This window comes from Copadichromis virginalis, linkage group LG2 (assembly GCF_057382275.1).
Source record: "Copadichromis virginalis isolate Kocher_CV1m ecotype Utaka linkage group LG2, C_Virginalis_male_GT1.1, whole genome shotgun sequence".
NCBI lineage: Eukaryota > Metazoa > Chordata > Actinopteri > Cichliformes > Cichlidae > Copadichromis > Copadichromis virginalis.
The window spans coordinates 15,642,677-15,655,952 of record NC_140619.1 but is presented as its reverse complement, the minus strand read 5'-3'; the positions used below and the strand labels follow the sequence as shown (position 1 = coordinate 15,655,952).

Here is a 13,276-nt window from a genome sequence, read left to right as displayed (position 1 = left end):
AAAGAAAGAAAAAAGAAATCTCGTCAATCATTAGAGGGCCCATCACATTTCATTACAGACAGAGTGAGTGCGAGAGGAGGAGGAGGAGCTGCAGGCAGGCTCTATTTTCATTTTCTCTGGCTGTAACCACACACACACACACACAAACACACACACACACACACAGCAGTCGGCACAGCGTAACACCACATCCAAAAATAATCATGCACAGTGGAAACAAAATTCACTCCCAGCTCAGGATCTTGACAAAGTGCTTCAGTGAAAATTTAATTGCGCTGCTTTGCCGCACTGTATTGCTCACCTATAGCATACAATGTTGTCTAGAAGTTGTACAGCTCCAAAGACACATAGCAAAATAATATGGTCTTCCCTGGCAGGAACCAACATATAACTTCACACCCGGTCTCGAGTTCATTTTTTTCCTTTTTTTTCTTTTGAAACGGACAAATAAATCTTCTATTTTACATAAAGATTTCTTTAAAATACAGCACTTTGAAAAAGAAAAAAAGACATTTCCAGTTTGCAGAGAGCATCGTTGCTAAAATAGTTGAGTGCAAAGGCACTTTCTGGGATAAGTATTGTATGATTTCGCCATTTGTCGGGTGTTGAAAAGGTTTTCTTTGATGGTTTTAACACTCACCATTTATCTGTGTAGGCTAAAAAATATATACAGGAATGTCAGTCCTCTTCTACAAAGAATAACTCTTTTTGTCTTTGTCACTGGGAAAATAAAATACAGTTTTTGTACACAGTCCTGCCCATTTTGGATACCTGCTGTCATCAAAGTCTTTTTCTTTTTTTTTTTTAGAATTTCCTTTTTCCAAAAATGAAGAAATAATTTATACCTTCCAGAAGAAAAAAATAGACCTGCATAATAATATACTTCTTATATTTCTTTTATACATCTTGGAAAGAAAAAAGAGAGAGAAGAAAAGCAAGAGAGAGAGAAAAAAAGATCATCAGAGGCTTCAGTTCACTTCCAGTCTGTCATGTAGGATTGAACACAGATAGATAAGATAGATATATAGAGAGGGCTATTATTACAGTAACAGCGTGATTATTACGAATGCGGCCGTTGTCACTATCTTACAGTTGGCTCATGGCAGTCTGTTTCTCCAGAACCTCCAGGTAGTCGGGCTCTGCTTTTAGCTTTCCAGGGAGCAGGAGTGGGTGCTCATTTTTAGAAGGGTGTTCGGGCCCAAAGTATTTCCTCGGGGTGCCATACAACACAGTTTTGTTCACCCTGTCCTGGTTGCTGATGTGCCTCCGTGCTGTGGCAGCCTCATAAGGGGGCACGATGCAGGGTCTCTTAGGCAGAGTGCAAAAGTTGTAGGTGAATGGAGGGATGCCTGCCGTTGTGGGGAGTTCTTTGTTGGGCCTTTCCCCTAAGTTCTGATACAACATCTCAGGAGGCTCCGGGGTGACCAAGCCACATGACGTTGGAGATTTATCCATAAAATCCACTGTGCTGATGGTGTAGGCCCCTGGGCTGCGGTGAAGGATGTCGTCCTTCTTTGTGTCCAGTGGCCCAAAGCTGAGCTCCTTCAGGTTGCGGTAATAAGCCACCTGTTCACCATCCTTCTGCATGTAAATGGGGTTTTGGCACATGGAGCCCACGGGTGGGGGAATGTAGTTATAAACGTGGCTTTCAGAGCTTTTGTCTTGGGTTGGTTCAGGAGCGTAGGAGCCATACTGCACTTGGAAAGAGTTGAGATCTAAGTTGTTAGCACCTGTGGGGATGTGTTCAACCCCTTTGCGCCGTTTTAGAACAAAAACAAAGAGGCCAGCGCCAAAGCAGACCGACAAGATGAAAACCACAAGGAGCCCAAGTATGAGGACTGAAAGGGGGACCTCGGGGTGTAACTCAGGGGTGTGGAGGCGGGATTCAGTGGGGCTGACTGAGCTGAAAGAAGAAGACGGGGAAGAAGTGGGAGAAGAAGAAGAGGAAGAGGGGGTGGGGGCTTCAGTGTGAGGGCTGCTTAATGTGGGAGCTTTCGTAGGGGGTGCCTGCTGCAGTGGGGGCACCTCGCTGGGCTCAGGGCAGATGGCCTCATTGCGAAGGGAGCGCAGTAGGCGCCCCGCATGCTTCGAGGGGGAATCACAGGTTATTTCATTAACCACCACGCTGGTACTGGACAGCTCCATCCAGTTTTTGAGGGCGACGATGTCACAGGTGCAGTCCCAGGGGTTCTCCTGCAGGTCGATCTGAATGAATGCAGACAGCTGGTCTAGAACACCGCGAACTGGAAGGTAGGAGAAATGATTATTCCGCAGGTTGAGTCTTGTTAGCATGGTGCCCCCGAACACATTGTCAGGGAGGGATCGCAGCAGGTTGTTGTTGAGAAACAGCAGCTGAAGGTTGTGAAGTGAGTTAAATGTTTGTGGTAAAATTTCCTTGATGATGTTATATTCCAAATAGAGATACTGGAGAGACTGCAGACCAGCAAAGAGAGACTGAGAGAGTGATTCAATATAATTCCCATTCAGATATAACCGTCTGAGGTTTGTGAGATTCTCAAAAGCTCCTTCTTGAATCACTGCTATCCTGTTATTCCCTAAATGCAGCAGCTCCAGCGAGCTGTACTCAGTCAGATCAGTTCTGTAAATCATTTGTAAATAGTTACCAGTGAGGTGGAGTTTCTTTGGGTAGGAGGGCTTGGGGTGAAGCTCAGTAATGTTGTGTAACTTCCGCTCTTGGCAATTGATGTTCAGTCCACTCTCTGGATTTTGTGACGTGCAAACGCACACACTGGGACACAGCATGGGCACAGGGGAGCGTGTTTGGTAAACCATTATGGGCCCAAAGACGTGTTTGTCCTTTGAGAGGCGAGGGGTGGGTCTGTAGCGCATTTTGGGAGGGCGAGAAGCTTTTGGGGCTCGGGTGGGGGTGTTAATACCAGGGTGGTAGGTCGGGGCCAGGGCCCCTGGAAAATGAGAGTCGGAGGCAGGGTGAACACGCTCCCCTGCGTTCCTGCGGGGGCACAGATCCTGCTTTATGAGCTGTGTGATGTCTTTGCCGTGCAGCCTGAATGGCGTCTCACACACTATGTCCCCCACAAACACAGAGATGGTGTCCAGCCAGGATTTGAGGGGGATTAGATCACAGGTGCAGTTCCACGGGTTCTCCTCTAGCTGAATCTCCATGATGCCACCTATGTGCTCCAGGACCCCTGCAAAGGGCAGCATCTTCAGTCGGTTACCACGTAAATCCAAATGCGTGAGGAGCACAAAGCGGAAGATATTAGGAGGCAGAGACAACAGCAGGTTGTCGTTGAGGATCAACACTTTGAGCTTGTTCAGTTTACTGAAAGCGCCAGGCTCGATGGCACTGATATAATTATAATCTGCCTGTAAATACTCCAAACTCTCCAATCCTGTAAACGTGTCCTCTTTAATCACCTCCAAGTTATTGTTGTTCAAGTGGAGCCGCTTCAGGAAGCGGAGCCCGTTAAAAGCACCCGGTCGGATCTCCTGCAAGCCATTATTTCCAAGATGCAGCGAGGTGACATTGCCGTAATTGACGAACTCATTTGCGCTGAGCCGTGACAGGAAGTTTCCGTTCAGAAAAAGCTGGGAGATTTTATTGGGAGGCGCCTGAAACTGGCTGACGGTGGTAAATCCTTTATTCTCGCAGTTGATGTTCAGGATGTTCTCTCGCTCTTCGCAGACGCAGCGCGTCTTGCAGATATCTTTGGAGGCTGAAGTTTTGCGGCTCTCCGTTTCGGACGGTGACAGGCTGGTGACCGTGAGGACGCTCAGCAAGAGGACGCCGCTCAGCATTTTTACAGCCAGGAAAGGTCGCTGAAATATAGATCCAGCATTTAAGTTTGCTGCACGAGCCTGGGATGGAAGATATGGGGGTGGGAAAAAAAAGAAAAAAAACTGGGAGTGAGTCCTCACTGTAGGGAGAGAGGGGAGAAAAAAGGAGGTAGAGGCGCTCACACGGACACAAACAGGCGCTCATACAAGCTCAGAGGCGCGCGGGGGGAAAAGGCGCACCGCCGTTATTTGGTATAAAAAATGGGACCGTGACGCACAGGGGATGCGCAAATCTTTCCATTGACCTTCACAATGATTTCCAAAAACTGTTTTAAATCCCTCACAAATGTAATCTATCCTTGACAAGCAAAAGATACAAACCACCGCGAATCGCCGGGATCCTGCTTGTTGGATGAACTTGGCACATTGTCAGAGGCAGAGAAAAAAAAGCCGCTTACTGCAACCCTCTTTTTCCTTCAAGAGAGCTCCGATTTATTCAGCAGTTTCACGCAGATCAGCAGCAGCTGCAGCCAAATATTCACAGGGAGACAGTGGCCACGAAACGCTGCCTCGTTTCCACTCCACGCAGAAGAGGCGCTCCATTATAGTCCAGGCAGGAAAAAGCACTTAAAAAAAAGATCCATAAAAATTGCGCAAAGATGCACCATGACGCACTACTGGCCGTCCTTATAACCTTCTTTCTTTTTCTTCGTTTTCCCTTTTAAAGAAAAGAGGAGGGCAAAAGTGAGTTCGCAGAAAGAAAACAGGAGAAAAAGCAGCGCTGTGATTGAAAGAGAAGTACAGGAGAGAAATATTCCCGGAGCTGAGACATAACTACAGCCTGTGCTGTCCTCCTCCTCCGCTCCGCACACTGAGAGCAGCACTGAGCGTCTGCTGCTGCTGCTGCCCGACTGCGTTCGTGTGTGTTTGAGAGAGAGAGGAAGGAACCCATGGGGCCGTTACGTCACCTACACAGTCAACACACACACACACGGGCTGAGAAGGAAACCAGCAGCCCGCAAAACGATACGTCTTTTTTATTGACTCCGACCGCATAGCAAACTTATCTTTTCCCAAAGTGAATGCGAATTCTACTCCTGTCTCTGCAAACAAGGAGAAAATTTTAGCTAGAAATAAGGGATGCTATAAGTTTATCAGTGTGTGTGTGGTTTTAGAAATGGAAGTTGGGGGGGTCTGCTCTCTAAAGCTTAAGATTACTTTTCAAAGTAAGTTCAAACTGGAAGCTGTTACACAATATCACTTAAAAGCCACAATTGTAACAATTTAAAGTGCATTCAGCACATTCTTACCCATACTGCAGAAAATACAAATGCAATGATGGTGTATTGCATTTGTAATACACGGTGTAATACGGTGTACACTTTTTGCACGTTTTGCAGGTGCAAAACGTGCAAAAAGTGTAAATGGAGTAATACAGAAACTGAATTACAGAAATCATTTTGTCTATCGCGAGAAGATTCGTTTGTAGCTTTCTTTTTTGAAGATATGTATATGTTACCCATGACACCACTAGGAGGCAGGAAAGGCCTCTTTACAATCTCCATGTGTCTCATGATTTTCTCACTGTTACTTTTCTTTTGTCGTATGTCGCTTTCATGTTCACACACCCCTTTACTGTACAGAGATGCTATTAATGTCAGGAAGAAGTAAACTCAGATAAAAATTGAAATTATTCAAATTAACAGAGCCCATTAGAGATTAATATAAAACATTTAAAGGAACAATTTTTAATCAGAGTACAGCGTCAAGCAAGTGAAACTTCTGGGATATTGATCTGTTCAGTTATATCATAGAGGGACTATTAATCAGTTTCAGTTGCTTTGGTGTTAATGAAATTAACACCAATTAACATAAAATAAACTTAACGAACAACTGCCAAAACAGGAATGCTTTTACAGGTGGCGACCACTGCCGTTCTTTATTCCCCTTCTTTTCTGACAGTTTTTTTTAACTCTGGGAGTGCTGAACATGGCCATAGAATGTCCTTAACCCATCAGCAGGACCTTTGTCTGCTCCTTTGTTTCATTTTTATTCATCCTGTTCCTGTTGGCACAGACTTCCCAAGAGCCCTAGGTCTCCCAGTGGGCCCTGTACTCACTGCCTGGCATTGTGGAGTCTGACTGGCATTTGCCATAGAATACCTGAATTGGCAAGTCCACCACTGGAGTCCTGTGCTTTTCATACATGAGAGCAGGTTTACCCTGAGCACATGTGATAGATGTGAAATGTTTTCGAAAAGCCATGGAGAAGGTTATGCTGCCTTTAATATCATGCACCATGTCTGGTTTCGTGGTTGGTCAGGGATGGTCTGGGGAGGCATATCCATGAAGGGATGCACAGACCTCTGTACACTGTTAAAAAAAAACATCTTAAAACAACGGTAATATTCCGGCAACTGGGGCGCCAAAATACGACCGTGAAATAACAGAAAATAACTGTCCCATAAAAATACGGTTATTTCCAGTAATGAAAATACAATTAGTTGCACTAATTTGACATGGGATCTCGCCTTTTTCAAGTGCCGCTAAACATTAAATCGGGAACATGTTAATGTGATTAAACAATGAAACCACCTATAAATAGGAAAAAAAAACATCTTAAAAAAACGGTAATATTCCGCCAGCTGGGGCGCCAAAAATACGACTGTAAAATAACAGAAAATAACTGTCCCATAAAAATACGGTATTTTCAGTAATGAAAACAGAGTTTGTTGCGCTAATTTGACATGGGATTCTGCCTTTTCCAAGTGCTTTTAGACATTAAATTAGGAACATTTTTACGCGATCAAACAATGAAATTACCTATAAACAAGGTCACTGAATGTGGAAATATGAATCATAATACGTAAATGTACAGAATATACAGTTAACAGTTGGTTTACGTAATAATTGATTGCATGCCCTGGGACAGACTGACAGAGACGAGGCTGCCATATCGCACCATCGGCCCCTTTGGCTATCACTAGTAGGCGGTAGGTGAAGAGTCTTGACCATGGACACAACGACGGAGAGTGTCGGAGCCAGGGCGCGAACCGGCAATCTTCTGATCACAAGGAAAAATGCCAACTCATGAGCCACGAACGGCCTAACTAGCAGCGACAATAATACTTATGTGATGTAACACAAGCTTATAGGGATCATGTTATATACTTTTCCATAGCATTACATTTGAATTCAACAGTTCAATCTTTCAAATAACGGACAGATATTTGTGAAATCATGATACATTTGTGAATGTATTTTAACAATCTAAATATGCATATGTACAGACAGATACATTTAATAATCATGACAATTATGTTGTATTACATTGATTACATTACAGTGATTTAACGTTAATTTACATTCAAAATGTGAAGTCAAAGTCTATTTACGTAACTTTAATGATATTCTAGAAGAACAGAACATTACTGTGAAATGCACAGTAAAATACCTTCATATTAGGGTTTTTTCCTACGGTCGCAGCCATACCCGCGACCTTGTTGTTAGTTCACATTCATTGGCCGATGCGTAGCGTCATGTTATTTATATTAATTGCAATTCCTACCTCTACATTTCTTTTTCAAATTATGTAATTAGCACAGCGTGTCCGAGCAATGTTTTACATTGTGGCATGCAGAGAAATCTTAACAAAGAAGCTCACAGAGAGAGATTGAGCTTGTTATTTAACCCCAAGCTGGTAGGGGGAGCTCTTTATTAAAACACTTGTGGTGCTACAATATGCCTCAAGGTTCAACAACAGCACAACAGAAGTCACTCATGGTACAGCACTCTCTCTACAAAACAACAACTGTCAGTGACGCTGCACCACGGCGTAAACACAACATTCAAGATAACAGTTAAACGTAACGTAACCATAAACAATAAAACAAGAACATCTAAACAGCAACACATGCCCCAAGGCATGATGGGAGACATTTCTGGATGTATTTTTACGATCTAAATATGCATATGTACAACAAAATATATTTAACAAACAAGTAAATTGTGTTTTATTACATTTACAGTGATGTTATGTTATTTTACATTTGACGTGTCAGATCACAGTCTACTTATGTAAATGTAATGCTATTCCAGAAAAACAGTACACATCTGTAAAATACACAGTAAAATCATTTGACATTACTATTTTTTGGGACAGTGTAGGTAACAGCATCCTGATTGTTAATAGGTATCAGGATGAAATCCTTGGACTCACTGTCAGACCATTGCTGGTGCAGTGAGTTCTGGGTTCTTGCTGACGCGCACCAATTTCGGGATTCATGTGACAAGAGTATTCAGACAATTCCTGGAGGATGTAGGAGTTGATAGAACTAATTGGCACCCATGCTCAACTGACTTAAATCCATCAGAACACCCCTGGGACATTATGTTTCCGTCTATCCAATGTCGCCAGGTTGTACCTCAGACTGTCCAGACTGTGATGCCTTGTTCCAGATCTGGAAGGAAATCTCACCATCTGTTGGCTTATTCGGATCATGCACTGTTGTCAGGCATGCACAGAAGCATGTTGGGGCCATACAAACTACTTAGTTTTATTTCTATATAATGATGTGACATCCTTTTGTTCCTAACACATTACAAAGTCACATCAGTATAGATTCCAGTAGGATTTTTCCCCATTGAGATCTGATGTGTTTTCAAAGTGTTCCTTTAATTATGCTAAACAGTGTAATAGTACATTATATGCACCCATATGTTGCTCTATTCTTTTCATTCATCAAGTAGTTGTGAAGTACAGTAACATAAAACTTGCTTCCCCAAATCCTTCAAGCACTTTCATGTTAGAAAAACTAGCTTATGCCTTTCAGGCTAAAATGGCTTTTCACTGGAGCTTTACGCTCTGACGTACCAGCATTGTACCGTTTGCAGAGTGTACTTATTTGTACTCCTGTGGTTTGTTCCTTAATGGAGATCAGTCTGGAACTTCTGGTGAGAAATCTTTACTTCAGTGTTATGTACTTTCATTTATACAGCGCTTCAGACTACAAGACATATTCTTAGCATACATTCATAGAGCACTTTATTTACTTCACATCTGTGGTTAAAGTAGAATGATCAGTTAAGCTAACATGCATATGTTTGGCACGCACAAGAAGAACATGCAAACTCTACACACAAAGGCCCAGCTGAGATTTTTGCTATCGGGCAACAGTCCACCACTGAGAAAATAATTTGCCTTTTAAAGAAAGATGCAAAATTAGGTACAAGTTATGGATTTTATGCAAATATACTTTTTTAGCAGTAGTCAACCTGAGGTCCAAGCAGCTCGAGCTGATGGCTTTTGATGTCATTGTCTTTGTGTTTTGAAACCAAAGGGTGGATCTGTCTAAGAACCCGACAAACATGTCACCATCATAGAATAGCAATATGTCAGTCACAAGGTAGACTTTGAAGCTATGTCCATCTTTCATATGCAGTTCATCTGAAAGATTGAAAATATTAGGTGGACAGGATAGTTAACATTAGATCAAACCCAGTCAGTTTTTTTTTTTTTTGCTTAAAATTTTCTTTCTTTCACACAAAGAAATTAAATCTTCTTTTGATTTGAACCTAAATAGAGAAGGCCATCTTTAGATGACCTCAGGTTAAAGGTGCATAATTGGTACTCCTGTATAGAACTTGGAGCAACACCATGGCATGACTGATATGCGATTTGTGAAGGGCTATCTAACTCATTCCTGTGAAAGTAGAGTCAGGAAGGGAGTGATGTGGGAGCTGTGGTGAAGCCTGCAGGCAGCATTCTCAGCTGGTGCAGTGGCCTTACTGCAGCCTGCCTGAGGACTGTGACAGCAGGCCAGGCGTGAAGACACAAAGGTGAGGATGATTTTCTCCATGTCTGAGTCTGACAGGACTGGTCCAGCTCTGGTTATGTTCCATGAATTGGAAAAAAAAAGAGCATCGGCTGTAAAGACAGCTGCTGTAGAAGCGGTAGGCTATTTCACAAGTATATTTTTAAAGTTAATCCTCACTGAGACCCACCTGCAATCTAAATATATCACCTAATAGCATCAGTGAGGAAAATGATGATAGAGAGTGATGCACATAATGATGACTGTGAGCCAGCCTTTTCTTTGTTTATTTTTTTACTGAGAATGATAGCCACCTCACATTTTGGCTATGATTGATGGGGTGAAGGGAGTGCTGGGTAGAAAAGCCTGCAGGTTTCACCATGAGACCAGGTGGGTATATATTGTCAGTGCTTCTCCACAGCACATTTGTCAACTCAATCACAGGCCACTGAAGACAACTGTACCCGAAGCGTGAATGTGTGGGTGTGTTGGAGAGAGAAAACGAAAGCAAAGGGCAAAGCAGGGTAAACTATGGTAACACTAGAGAGCCTGCAGAAATCTTTGTGAATGGGCAAATAATAAACCTAAATAGGAATATTATGGGTCTAATTTCATCAGCATTTCAAATTGTAGAATTAATTTGATGAAATCACTGCAATTAATTTAATCAGGTGAGACTTAAAGAGCAATTAAATTGTTTTTAACCCAGTATGCCCATCAATAAAAAGCTAAACAATATCGAAGCAGTTCTTACATCAGGATGTAATTTCTTGAACCTAAAGTATGTAATGCAAGGATGTGATCACTTTCAAGATGGAGAAAGCATAAAGTTTGACTTTAGGTGACAATTATGGACACGTAATATGATAAGGAGATTCTGCAGGTCATTAATCAATGTATTATAGTAAAAAAAAAAAATTTTGTGACACAGAACACAAACATGGAAGCAAGATATATAATTTTAATCACGATTACGATCTGGGCTTTCAACGATCATTAAAAATGACTGAGCCAATTATTAGCCCCTCCCTCATTTATCCGCGACACCTTAAAGGCCGGTCCGTGAAAATATTGTCGGGCATAAACCGGTCCGTGGCGCAAAAAAGGTTGGAGACTGCTGATTAAGAGGACCCGAGGGAAGCTCGGAAAGCTAAGCAGAAGTTATTTGGAGAGGAGAGTGACTGCTGTTGGTTGAAAAGAGAGGTAAAAAAAAAAAAAAAAAAAACTTCAGTGGTGTTGCACACTATTTTATATTATTTTTTAAAGTCATTGTTAACCCTTTAAATCCAGTCAGAGCAGCATGCTCCGTTTTGTGTAACTATTTTTAAATCCCTGTAGAACCTGAACCACGTAAGCTAGCGCAATAATTTGTTTTGCATATGAAACCGGAGGAGTTGTACTTACATCTTATGCCGTCAGCTTGTCCTCGGTCACGGTTTCCTTCCACATATAGCTTTGCAAAAATTGCATAAAAAGCGCTTGCAGGAACAAAAACATAATATTCCAGAAACACGCTTTGCCGATCCGATCAGCTGTTCGTAACACTTCCCACAGTGAAACAGATGTCAGCACGAACTGTCGCATGTCCGCCATTTCCTGGCCGAAACCGGAAGTGACATCATTTTCGCGGAAATGTAGTTTTTTACTTGTAGGCCTTAAAAACCTCTACTGGTCATGTTTGACTTTTCTGAATAGTTTCTGGGATGCTTAGAACTCAAATTGCACTGCTGGAAATAGTTTATTTTGATGCACCTGCTGTTTTCTTTGCAAATTTGCATCATAGGATTGTTTTTTTGTTTTTCCTGCAGTATATAAAAATTGGTGTATCTCCAAAATAAAACTATGAAGACACTCAAAATAAATTTCCTGTTGTTGTAAACTATTTTTTGCAACTTTTTTGTATTTAAAGTTTTGAGGGATAAACTTCTTAAATTTCTCCAAGTAGAAATATATGTAAAAAAACAAAACAAAAACGATATAAATTCTTTTGTAGTTTATTGCACTTTTTGCAATTAATGTAGTTACTATGGACTTAATGCATACATATTATTAAAATATGGGCTATAACAGTTATTTAGCAACTTGAAATGCTCCCACAAATGGCACTACAACATGTAAAAAAATAATATAAGCTCTGGCGGACTTGGTTCTATAGTAGGTCTTAAAGGGTTAAATAAATATCGTCAAATAATCGCGATCTCAATTTCAGTGAAAATAATCGTGATCGAGCAGCCCTATTATACAGTATAAATAAAATGTTCACGTTGTCTTCCCAACAGTTTCACTAACATCTGCACGGGATGCACACGAAGCACTCATGTGTTCTCAATGTCTTCTCTAGCCTACAGATCCACAGAGGATGCCATCGCCCAAGTCAAACACACCACTCTCAGCCACGTGGACAAGAAACAGGGTAACTATGTGCGAATGCTGTTTGTTGATTACAGTTCAGCGTTTAACACAATAGTGCCCTGCAGACTGTTCACAAAGCTCAGGGATCTGGGACTTAACAGCCGTCTGTGTGCATGGGTGTTGGACTTCCTCATTGGCAGAACTCAGGTGGTGAGGGTGGGCAGGTGCTTCTCCAACAGCATCACCATCAACACAGGAGCACCTCAGGGATGTGTCCTCTCGCCACTGCTCTACTCCCTCTACACTTCAGACTGTGTGGCCACCCATGGCTCCAACACCATTGTGAAGTGTGCTGACGACACAGTGGTGTTGGGTGCCATCTCCAACAACGATGAGGCGGCCTACATGGATGAAGTGAAGAATCTGGCATCATGGTGTCAGGACAACCATCTCCAGCTGAATGTCGGCAAGACCAAGGAGCTGGTGGTGGACTTCAGAAGGAGTCAGCACAGAGACTACAAGCTCATTATCATCAATGGAGCTCCAGTGGAGAGGGTGCAGTGCTTCAAGTATCTTGGTGTTCACATGTCCTCAGACCTGACATGCGCTGCCCACATTCAGGCCCAGACCAAAAAGGCTAGGCAGTGCCTGTATCACCTACGACAACTGAGGAAGTTCAGGGTCTCGCCAAAGATCCTCAGGATTTTCTATACAGGCGCTGTGGAGAGCATCCTCACACAGAACATGACATCGTGGTTTGGGAGACACTAAACCAAGGAACAATGTACATTTCAAATTCCTTTAATTTTAAATATGTTTATATTGTCCATCCTGTAAAATAGTCAAATGTCTATTCTTATTAATGTACAGAATTCACCTCCTTGCTGCTACTACTGCACATTCACCCAATGTGTGTATACATATATATATATATATATATATATATAATGTTCTTCCTCTACAGCCCCCCCCCATTTTTGCACATGTCGAGGAGCGTGTCAGGCTACATTTCACTGTATGTTATACTTGTATAACTATGCATATGACAAATAAAGAACCTTGAACCTTGATAATTGGCGTATGTTTTGTGTCAGTGAAATAAAAGACGGATTTAATGCGACATGACCGTTCAAACAGCAGTCGCTTTCTAAAACATCAGATATGTATCGGATTAAGTACCACATACGAAAGTGACCCAGATCGGATTTGAAAATATCGGATTTGTGCTGTTTTTACACCGTCATACCATGATTGGATATGGGTTGCATACGGTCAAAAAAGTCGGATTTGATGCGCTTTCGCGTGCAGTGTGAACGTAGCCAGAGCCTCCACATGTTCTCACTCTAATTTGCA

General features: G+C 42.2%; 1 protein-coding gene across 1 annotated transcript; it reads right to left on the bottom strand.

Moving 5' to 3' along the window:
* Positions 1–240: 240 nt before the first annotated feature.
* slitrk2 (SLIT and NTRK-like family, member 2) lies at positions 241–4,657 on the bottom strand. Its single transcript, XM_085471964.1, has one exon. The coding sequence runs from the start codon at positions 3,778–3,780 to the stop codon at positions 1,087–1,089; it is 2,694 nt and encodes an 897-aa protein (XP_085328090.1). The 5' UTR covers positions 3,781–4,657; the 3' UTR covers positions 241–1,086.
* Between the last annotated feature and the right edge of the window lie 8,619 nt (positions 4,658–13,276).